The 11,719-nt window shown below is 37.2% G+C and overlaps 1 protein-coding gene across 1 annotated transcript; it reads left to right on the top strand.

Moving 5' to 3' along the window:
• The first annotated feature begins 298 nt into the window (after positions 1-298).
• Positions 299-1,049, top strand: LOC127078741 (serine/threonine protein phosphatase 2A 55 kDa regulatory subunit B beta isoform). Its single transcript, XM_051019175.1, has 2 exons — positions 299-501; positions 710-1,049. The coding sequence occupies exons 1-2, from the start codon at positions 299-301 to the stop codon at positions 1,047-1,049; spliced, it is 543 nt and encodes a 180-aa protein (XP_050875132.1).
• The last annotated feature ends 10,670 nt before the right edge of the window (positions 1,050-11,719 follow it).

Raw genomic sequence — 11,719 nt, 5'->3', positions numbered from 1 at the left:
TCTATCATCCATTTAAGGAAGATGAGTTTGAACAGAGCACCATTTGTTCACCTGCAACAAACAATAATTAACATAACAGCAGTACAACAGCCATCATAAAGTAATAAACCAACAGCAGCAAAATGCTAAACCACTCCAACAATGAAGCATACCTTGTGGCAAGCAACAACAGACTTTACCGGTGGACAAGCCAACATTCATAGGCGACACTTTATGCAGTGCCCTCAAGGTTTGTTAGGGTGGCTTTTTGAGAAGCTCCTACGGTGGAATCCCCGTCTCAATTTTCTGAGCCAATAGCATGGTTGATGAATTCAACGAGTGCGCCGTCTCAAGGAAGAAATGGTGCCAAACCGCTAACCGTGCTGTATTCCTCCTGTCTACTAATGACAAAACCGTCAAATTTTGGAAGGTTCAAGAAAAGAAGGTGCAGAAAGTTTCTGACATGAATATTGACCCTTCAAACGAATGGAAATGGACCTATCGCAAGTTCAAGCAATTCTTGTATCCTTAAGCCACATCTTGCTAATAAAGGATCTTTAGATAAAACATATAGTTGCCAAAGCAACGATTTCTCATTTCCATCCGGAGGCTTACCGTCACTAAGATTACCCTCGGTAGTGGCTGGCCATGAGACCAGTCCGTTGGCTCGATGTCGTAGAGTATAGAGACATGCTCATGATTATCACATCAATTCTATTTCAAATAACAGCGATGGAGAAACTTTCATATCCGCCGATGATTTGCGAATAAATCTTTGGAACCTGGAAATTAGCAATCAAAGTTTTAATATTGCCAATGTAAAGCCTGCAAATATGGAGGACCTTACTGAGGTTATAACATCAGCAGAATTTCACCCGACACATTGTAATACATTGGCATATAGCAGTTCAAAAGGCTCAATCCGTCTTGTTGACTTGCGGCAGTCAGCCTTATGTGATTCCCATGCCAAGTTATTTGAAGAACAGGAGGCCCCTGGGTCCAGATCGTTTTTCACAGAGATTATTGCTTCTATCTTGGATATAAAATTTGCAAGGAAGAAAACAGTTTGAAACAACCTACAACCTTTTCCGATCAGAACAACTTGGGCATGACCAATCGGTGATTGTAATAGAGAAACTGAGAAGCAGGAGTTGTCTCCAAGCCTGAAAGGTCCAGCATAACCTGCACGGTATCAAACTCAACAATCTTAGCATAAATTCACCGAGTCAATGAATACACACGGTAGACATAAATAAAAGCTTACAGATTATCTCCTTGGGATTCCCTGCCCAGACTGAAATCGAATGTTGCGACAATGCCAATTCCACAAGCACCATACAACCTGTTCATCCCAAACCGTTTCGTTTTCGTTTCTACTCACCTAAACTGCTCTTGAGTTTTCACCAAGAAAGTCACTGCAGTAAAAAGAAAAAATTAATTAGTAAAAAATGCAGAAATCCAGAAAATCCCCAATTTGGAATTAAGACAAAATTCAAGGAGAAAGTTCATGCTCAGATTACCGTTCCGATTCTAGCATCAAAAAAGGCCACTCCAATTTCTGAGCACAAAAGGAACTTCGCAGAGTAACTTCTTGTAACACCACAGATACCTATTCAAACCCTAATCTGTGAGGATAAAAGGAAGAAAGCGATTCAGAAAGGGGGGGGGGGACTTTGGAAAAAAACTAAAAACCTAATCGGAGGCGGAATCAAAAGCTACCAAACAGAAAAAACCCTAAACCTGAGAATCAAAGAAAACCTGGTTGAAGAGTTGGAAGAGTTTGAAGCTTCATCAAGCTCGTCATTACCGCCACCGAAGGTGAGTTTCTTTTGCTTGAATCTTTCTGGAGCATTTGTTAGAGAGCAAGAGGGTGAGGATGGGTGAAAGTGAGACGGAGAGGAGAATGATTAGGCTAGTGTGAGCTTTTGAGTGAGAGGGTTTTAACGAGAGAGAGCGAGATATGGGGGGGCGATGAGAGAGCGATTAAGAGAAGGCGATGAGAGAGCGTTTGCTGAGAGCGATTAAGAGAAGGCAATGGAGGGAGTTTGCTTGTAGCGATTGAGAGAAGAGAGAGACCGTGCGTGAGGTTTGGGAACTGGACTTTCTTCCGTTGTCTTCACCTTTTCTTTTTCTTTTATTTTTTATTTTTTATTTATTTGCTTTCATTAGGCAGACCATTTAATCTCCACTAATTGAACGTTTAGAGTTCTCATTGGTCATTAACTATGATTTATTGGTTTAGGTTTTAGTTAAATGTTTTTTTTATATTCCCAATTCCTAACCTCACAAATCCAACAGCCAGGCGGCTGGATTGTTCTTTGGTAATCCAACAGACCTTTACTATTTATTATTTTAGTTTCTTCTTTCATTTTTTCCAATCTAGTATGGTTTATATATTTATGTTGTTATTTAAATGATAACTAATTATAAGCAGTCTAGTGGAGAGAGTGTAGATTCTAAGTCTTTAGTGGAGTGGGTTCAATACCCACATATTGCATTTTCTTTATTTCTCTTAGCATTAATTTTTTTTTCTATGTTTGTGTTTTATTATAATTTCACCCATACTCGTAGTTGTATTATTGTTTAATAACACAAAATCTGTTTTTTTTATTAATTTCATCATTCATTCAAAACCATTTTAAACTATTAAAATCATATTCCTCGATTCAAGGTCGAACCCATTTTCATACCCTTGTAAGTCGATTGCTTTTAAGCATCGCCATCAACCTCACATGGCTTACTCTTGGGCCTTCTTACAATGAGCTCTTAAGCAACATCAACTAAACTTTCAATAATTTCAAACCTCGGTACTTTATTTGTTTTAATTTAATATTCAAATCATTTTCTAAATAAAACGTGAAGAAAAAGATTACCTGGATGGAATGTCCAGTCGTAATCCCGAATATTAGGCTCAAGCTGTAAGAGCTTGCAAGCCGTTAATATTCGTCTTCTCTTTAACACACAAATATTCAAATCATTTTCTAAATAAAACGTGAAGAAAAAGATTACCTGGATGGAATGTCCAGTCGTAATCCCGAATATTAGGCTCAAGCTGTAAGAGCTTGCAAGCCATAAATATTCGTCTTCTCTTTCACACTCCAAGATTCAAAACCTCTTCTTAATAAAGTCGGAAGAAAAAGATTACCTGGAGGGAATATCCAGTCGTAATCCCGAATATTAGGCTCAAGCTGTAAGAGCTTGCAAGCCATAAATATTCGTCTTCCCTCCAAAACATTCATAAATATTCAAATCATTTTCTTAAGCAGTATTGGAAAGAAACAGATTGCCTGGGTGGAATGTCCAAACGTAGTCTCGAGTACTAGACCCAAGCTGTAAGAGCTTGCAAGTCATAAGTGCTTGTCTTTCAAATTCCAAAAATACTTAATTCCTATCTTAACCTCTTTCGATAAAGATGGAAATGGAACATGGTGTATACCATGCACTCCTGAGGCTAGGATTCAAGATGTATATCTCGCTCATCCAAGTTCTCGCCATCACTCAAAACACATCCAACCAATCAAACCCTTTTTCTCGCCGCCGTGCGACTAATCAAAAACCTTTTTCATAAACTAACGATATATTGTCTTAAGATGATACAAAACAATGTTTCGGCCACGATTGATGAGTAGAGATAAATGACGCTTTTCCGAATGTAGATTTATAAATCCGTTCGATGTGTGGTATGCGTCCACTCCTCATCTGTTTTGGGTAAAACAATGTTTTCGTCGATTAATACAGTATAACTTTCGCTAAAATTGACCAGCAAACAAACATTTTTCTACCCAGAACTACGTAAGCCTTGATTTCTCTTTTGAGATACGTAGGAGCAGGATTTTTAAATCTTGTCAGGCCCACTAATAAAAAACTTAGGTTTAGTCCTTCTTTAAAAAAAATCCAAAAATATTCTCCTTTCTTTTATTCTTTCTTTCCCACCCAATAAATTGAAAAGCCTAATATTTCAACTAACATTAACGCACACAACTGACCTAATGGTTCCCGTTGAGTACAACGGACGTGAGGGGTGCTAATACCTTCCCCTTGCGTAATCGACTCCCGAACCCTGATATTGGTTGCGATGACCATATCTTATCCTTTCATTTGTCTTGGGTTTTATCGATATTTCCCCTTTCCTTTTTAGGAATAAATAAAGTTCGGTGGCGACTCTGTTCAGTCCATCATTGCGAGCGTGCAATCGCGCTTCGCTTTGTAGTCGTATCCCCATTTTTTCGAGGTGCGACAATATATATATATATATATATATATATATATATATATATATATATATATATATATATATATATATGTGTGTGTGTGTGTGTGTGTGTGTGTGTGTGTGTGTGTTACTATTATTATGTTTTTATTTTTTTTACTTTACTTTACTTTTTTATTTTATCATTTATCATGCTTAATCAAAAATAAAAAAGATAGCATGTTATGGAATCCTATGTACACCTCATTTGCAAAAATAAGGCAAAAGTTGAAGCCCAAGAAGCTAGGAACAAGCCCGGCCCAAAAACAATAATTCCGGAGCCATGGCGAGCGCCATAGCCTCATGGCGGGCGCCATGGGGTCTGTACATTTAACGGGACAGAATCCCTAAATCTCCCATTTTTTCCTTCTTCAACCTCTCAAAACCCATTTTTTCCTCCTTCCACCTCCATCAAAGTCCTCGAAAATTCTCAACTTTATCCTTCTAACTCCAATCCATTATCATTCTCATACTTCACTCATCAATTTCCTCCACCAAAAAACCACTACAATCCCATTTTCACTTCCTTACCATAAAAACCCATTTTCTCTTCACTCACCATCAATGGCCGGAATGGAATTCAACAATATCATCCTTCGCGGAGGGAAACCCGGAGAGCGTCAGAGTAAAATTTTGCAGAAGTTGCAAACACGGGAAATTCTCGCTACCAGGTATGTAGATGAGGACTGTTTGTATACTTTAGGGACGTATCATAGTGTTTTTCATATGCTGGATAATTTAGGACTCCATGATATTTTTGCTAATAAGGAACCCACCTATGATTGGCTGACTAGAGAATTTCTAAGTTCCATATTTTACACTGTTCATCCTGGCACTGCTAGCACGATTGGTACCGTATGTTTTAGAATGTTCAATGTTGAATACGAGTACACTACCGATGCCTTAGCAGGTTTGTTAGGAATGCCTTACGGAGAGGGTGCCATTTGTGAGACACCCTTAGATGCTGTGTGGGAACTCGAAGCCTTTAACTTTTGGAATAGATTATCAAATATGGATGTCACTTCTTTTGAAGGAATTTTAGCCTCCACTATTCATAACCCGACCATCCGTATTTTTCGATATCTTTTGGCATGTACTATTTTTGCCCGGGAAAATTCTAATAAAGTAAATGCTCGCGAGTTGCTATTTTTACAGGGTTGCCTTACTAATCAAAGGATCAATCTCGTTCCTTTTATGCTTGCACATATGTCCGCCATTTTGAAAAAAGGAGCAATCATTTATTTTGGTGGGTTAATTACTTCTATTGTTAGAACACCAAATCTCAACGATGAGTTAGCTACATTAGAACCCCTCCCTCACCGCACTATTAACTTGAAATTTTTGAAGGATATAAAATTGTGAAAGGTGCGACGAGCGGGCGGTTATAACCTCATGATCCATGGTGTAGCTATACCGAGTGTTGTTTTACCTTGTTCTCAGCGTACAGATGTGCGACAAACAAGGAACTAGACATATGATCTAGATGCTCCACCTTTTACCGGTCCTTTGCCACCTAATGTTCCTATGGACGATGGGTAAGGGACCGATGATGAGTATGACTGGCGCGACCAGTCCCCTACTCATGATATTCCTACACACACTACATCACCTGCACACTGCACCTTCTTCTTCTTACCATTTTTCAGGTACCACTCCCGGTTATTACATCACCAAGGAGATGTGGCGCGAGCACTGGCTCGGGAAGAAAGGCGTGACCCCCTTCTAAATACCCTAAACCAACAATTGACTAATAATATGAGTTTTATGGTAGCCTCCTAGTAGCGCAGTGAGCAAGCACATTGGACTATCACTGAGTCCTTGCTTGTGATCACTAATGAGCAGCATCGATAGCGACAGGCTACTGAGCGTCACTTCGCACTTATCGAGGCCAACCATGGGTCTCTCTTAGGTCGATCTAGGTAGCTGCAGGAGGGTCTTAGTACTCGTAGCAGGAGTCGTCGACCCAGGAATCCTGACCAGGGCGGTGACGGTACCGGTGATCAGCCATAGTTCTCTCTCTCTCTCTCAGGTTACTCCTACCCTATCTCATATCGAAACATTGAGGACAATGTTCGGTTTAAGTGTGGGAGGAGATTTTTATCGCTTTCCTTTATTTTCAGTATGTTTTATGTGTTTTAGTTGTTTGCTTTCCTTTCAATAAAATAATATGTGTTTGACGAGTCATCTGTGTGGTGTATCTGTATTTCTCCCATTTCTTTAGCCTTACCAAAAATTTTGTGAGAAAAGAAAACAATGTATTTTGAATATTCAGGCTATAAGACAGGTTTATGACAGGATGTAAAGATTTGGGAAAACTTTTTCTAAAAATCGATATCGTCTTGACACCGTAGGCTTCATGATTATAAGAGTCGATCCCGATACCCCATATGTTGTGGCCCTAATTTTTGTTCCAAATAAGTCCTTAAGTAGTTTATCCTTGCAGTCAACTCTGGCTTAAGCATGCTCTACGTTGGGGACCGATGAAAATAAGTGAATGATCATAAAAATTTATGCTTTGTTCTCTAGTTGTATGAAATTTCGGGCTAGGTGACTCTCACACGGTCATTTAACCCAGCAAAATAAAGAGGTTTGCGAAACATGCAGAAGAAAAAAAAATTATAATAGAATGCCTATTGTTGGTTGGTTCAGAGGTATCTGGTGTTGAACTTGGTAGGGTGGATTACGATCCAATCCCCCACAACTACAATTGGGTTAAATAAAGGGGCTACACCAATTTATGTATCAGAGCCCCATGCTTAAGATCATAATCACTAATCGGTCACCTTACTATGAGTATGTACGGATAACGGGCTTAATGTGATTGCACATGAATGAAAAGGACTTGAAGAAGACGAAAAGAAGGCCTAGGTATGGTGGGGTGATATGGATTGATTCGTATAGGAACGAAGCCTATGACCGCATTTGCAGAAAGTGTCACCATAATATCCTTAGTTCGATTCTTTAATACCTATCGATACATTCCTTGAATGAACTTATAAGCCTTTTTAGCCTTGAATTAACTCTGGTTGATACTGTTTTTCTTGCATGAGCTATAAAGAGTTTTGCTTGAGGACAAGCAAAGGTTTAAGTGTAGGAGAATTTGATCACACTGAAATAACACCGCGTATTTGACTCGGATTGCACATGTTTATTAGGTCTTTATTATCATTTTTCTTGTGTTATGCTTTCTTTTTTGTTGTTTTCAGGTATTTAGCTCTTTCAGGACCTTTTTAGAAGAAACGAAGCAAAAAGACCAAAAAATTAGGGTTTTCGGCAAATATTGTACTCGTGGTGTTCTGCATGGTGGCCGCTATAGGAGAAGCCATGGCACATCATCCCTCAACCAGGAGGAAACTACCACGACCCCATGAACTTCCCCATTTACTCACATGGCGGGCGCCACCTTTGAATTCCACGTTCCCATTAAAGAGAAGTTGAAGGGCATCTTGTTCTTCATGCCTTACATTCTAAACTTCTTTTTAACATGTTCAATATCATTGTATTTGTTTGTATTACCATGTCTGACTAAATCTTTCAAAGGTTAGAATGTAAGGATCGTAGTTAAAGAGATGTTTCACATATTGCATCTGTAGAAATGCTTTAGGGGCTGTTTTGATTTTTAATTTGAGTTTTCTGAAACAAACTTGGTTAGTCTTAACTACTCAAGGAGTGCGAAAGCACCCTGGCTTAGTTAATTAGGATTTTTTTATCACTTTAAGGAAAAACGATTTTTGAAACTGTTTTTGGACGCGTTGATAGATTTAAAATCAGGAAACTCCTTGGGTAAAACTTTCCGAATCAAAATCACTTTTCAACTAAGCTTACGAGTCTTATTTCTTAAAAATAGGTTTACTACTTTAGCGTTTTGTGCACCTTTTATAAGTGACAATAAAAGGCCTTAATTTAAGGGTCAACTCGGTTCTGAATATGCGAAAGCGACAGTTCCTGTTAAATGGATTCTTTTCAAGAGTAGAAAATATTGCCCCATAAGTAGTTCTATTTAGACAATCGAAACATCGTTTAACTGACGTGAAATACATTCAAGCCTATCTTTATCTGCACTGTATTTATCATTTTCTTTATTTACTGTTATTTTGCGACATCAATATCTCATTTGTACCGCCTTAGATAAACATCGTAGCAATAGTAATCGATAGATTGACGATTTGGTCTCTGTGGGATCAATATTCTTTTATACTACTCTGACGCGATTCGTGCACTTGAATACAACAATCAACAAGCAAGTCCATAGCTAACAGTCTTCTTTGTCTTCTCATGTATCAGATGAAATACTCCTTGATCAACTCAAAATAAGATATTAGGCACAAGATCAAAATAACAGTTGCATCAAGACCATGGAGCAGATGAACTCAAGTGGATCCAACTACTTGCATCAGATGAAAACCCAAATCACAATAACTTGGTCTCAAAAATGTTGGCATTGGCCAAGTCCTTTTGCATATGGAATGTTGCCTAATTCTAAGTCCAAAAGTTCAGATCAATCCCAACAGTCCACACAAACATTTTTTTAGGGTTTTTGTTGTTTATTAAGTATTTTAAGGCCCTAAGATCACAAGCACAAACAAAATAAACAAACAAATATATACAAACATAATATAAGGCTCAAATGAGCAAAGTGAAAATGACATAAACATAAACAAGTTAAATGATATGTAAATGACAATGAATGGTAAGTGACTTAGAAATTAAAGTGCATAAAGTAAATGACTTGAAAGTAAAGCAAAGTTAATAATAGTTAGTGTTAGTCAAAGTTAAGATGTTAGTGAAGTTTTGCTTTTTAATTGATTAAGTCATTCTTTGGAGAACACTCAACCATCTAATCACAAGCACAAATCCTTGAACCAAGACATCTTCCTAAGGAAGGAAAAAAGGCCAAGTTTCCACACAATACCATGAAAGATGGGAGACTTAGAATCTCACTTACTAGAATGCTATGCCTTTAGGGTCAAGTTTAGATCTATGTTAAGCAATCGTAATTGGACTTATATAGAAGTCACAACTATCTGAGGTCGGGCAATAAAAATTTAGGTGCTAATGCATGTTACAGATTTGGTATAATGCACCAAACTCCTAAAACATACCACACACTAAAAGAAAAAGATCAAAGGGTGGACCTATCTCAGCCATACTTGTATTGGTTCATCTAACACGAGGTTATTGATTAACCAATTAGCCTTAGGATTTGGAGATTTCATTGGTCAATGAAAGGGATGAGAAAGAATGTGATTAAAGATGAAGAGGGAAGGAGATGACAGAAACACAAATTGGTCATGGGAAGAATTTTATCAAATTAAAATCATTCATTTATTTTGGGAGATGAAATGTACATTTCATTAATCCCCTAAATCCAATGATTTTAACTCAACAAAAGTCAAATCAACCTTGACCAAGGCCCAAACACATAGTCAAACATCACAAGTTAATAAAAATGGCTAAACTTAATTTTTGCACAATTAATCAATTAAAAATCAAATTAAAAATGCATTTAAATTCAATTTAATTTGGTCAAAACCTAAAATCTCTTCAAAACACCAAATAAATGGCCAAGAGATTTATCCAAGGTCAAACAAGGTCAAAGGACCTTAGACAAAAAATTTCATAATTTTTGAAAAGTCAGAAGTATTTTTAAACAATTAAAAATATGCACAAAAACAATTAATTCATGAAAAATATCAAAATTAATCCAAAAAGTAATTTTAACTCATAAAATGAAAGAGGAAAATATTTAAATATTTTTGGGGAAAGTCCCATATTTTTTGGATTAAAAATGAAATTATTATGAATTAATTAAAATAAGCTAATTAAAATATAAAATCAGAAATAAAATAAAAAGAGAAAAAACAAGGGCCATCAGATCTCTCTCATTAATTGAGGTGGCAGATCTGATGGCCACATGCACGCGTTCCACCATGCACTCAAGTCAACTTAATGTACACGTGGTAATGCAAAGCAATGATGTAGATTATATCATCCTAACATGCTCTGATGGCCAGGAGGTGTGACAACACACCACCGGAGCTAGGGATCCAGTCATCTTCTTTGATGACCTCCGCCGGACTGGTCCAACTTCATTTCAATGTAAAATGATAAACAAGGACACTATTTCAAAGAGAAAATGCTTAGGATCACGAATCTGGCCTCAATTTTCTCCAATTCCAGGTATATAAAAAGATACAGGGATTTGAATTTTAAGGATCATGAATTGAGTTGATTTGATTTGACCTCAAAGCAACTCAATCTTCTTGCCTACATTGGTAGGACTTCAGCCAACAAAAAATCATAAAGAATGGTGAAGAATTGAGGGAGAATTGAAGAGATGAAAATTCTGAAAAATTACCTTCGAGGGAGCTTCAACCTTGCTTGATCTTAATTCCAATTGTGCCTGGCTTTGTTTCAGAAGCTTGTAGGAAGTGATTAAGATCAGAAAATGGCATGGACACCTAAAGTTTCAATCTCAAAACAGAAGGAGATTTGAAGCTCGATTTTCAAATGAAAACCTTCAAGATTATCCTTTAATGGTGAGGGTTTGGATTGCAAGTTCAAAGCTTGGGCATGAGGTCCTCAATTCTGAGCATGAGGGGTTGTATTTATAGGTCATGAGATTCATTTCCACACACTTCCAAATTTTTCCAATTTTAGCAATTCACCTTGCATGCTTTCATGGGCATGTGATAGGCCCATCAATTGATGTATTCAGGTCCAAAATTGCTTGAGCATCATGCTGAAATCATGTCATGTGGCCATGCATTTGTGTTTGAAATGTGGAAGTGAAAATCATCCAATTGGTACCTCACATTGCACCCATGCGTAAGTCCTTCATTCTTTGTCCAAATGAGATGATATTGGACTTTTTGGAAAGGTGAGGTCAAGGGGAACAACTTTCTTGTTGAACACATTTTCATTTGAATCTTGGATCATGATGAATTATGAGGTGGAAGTTTGGAAAATCAAACATGTTTGAAAATTTTCTAAGTACCAAGTCAAATAATCACTTCTTCCACCTTGAATAACTTTTTCTATAGACTTCAAATGGAAAAAGTTCCTTCATAAAAGTTGTAGATATTTCAGACCTCTTCAGTTTGGTCACCAATTTGACCTTATTTGGATTTGGCATGAAGGAGTTATGCATTTTAGAAGTTGAGGAAAATCACTTGTTCAATGGTAATGGCCCAAAATGACCTATAATGTTTCCTCTTGGAACATGCATTTGAAAGTTGAATTTGAACTTCTTCCAAACATCAAAGTTGAAGTAGACATATAGAAGGTGATCATAGAATTTGAATGGCTTTCATTTCATAAAAATTGAGCAAGTTATGGTCTTGGGAAGTTGATCTCCAAACTAGGGTTCAGACAAAATGACCTATAATCTTTCACCATAAAAAATGACTTTCCAAGCAAAATTAGCTCTTTACTTAAACATTAAAGTTGTTTGGATTGTCATTTTTAGTAACTTTTACCTTGCTAGCTTTA

This window comes from Lathyrus oleraceus, chromosome 5, assembly GCF_024323335.1.
Source record: "Lathyrus oleraceus cultivar Zhongwan6 chromosome 5, CAAS_Psat_ZW6_1.0, whole genome shotgun sequence".
Lineage (NCBI taxonomy): Eukaryota > Viridiplantae > Streptophyta > Magnoliopsida > Fabales > Fabaceae > Lathyrus > Lathyrus oleraceus.
The sequence above is the reverse complement of the archived record's forward strand: the minus strand, read 5'-3'. Positions and strand labels throughout refer to the sequence as shown.

Excerpts from the sequence above, each read along its gene's own strand:
- LOC127078741 (XM_051019175.1), top strand. The coding sequence starts at position 299 with ATGGTTGATGAATTCAACGAGTGCGCCGTCTCAAGGAAGAAATGGTGC. Across the intron at positions 502-709 it reads CGCAAGTTCAAGCAATTCTT|CGATGGAGAAACTTTCATAT; the intron begins GTATCCTTAAGC and ends TTCAAATAACAG.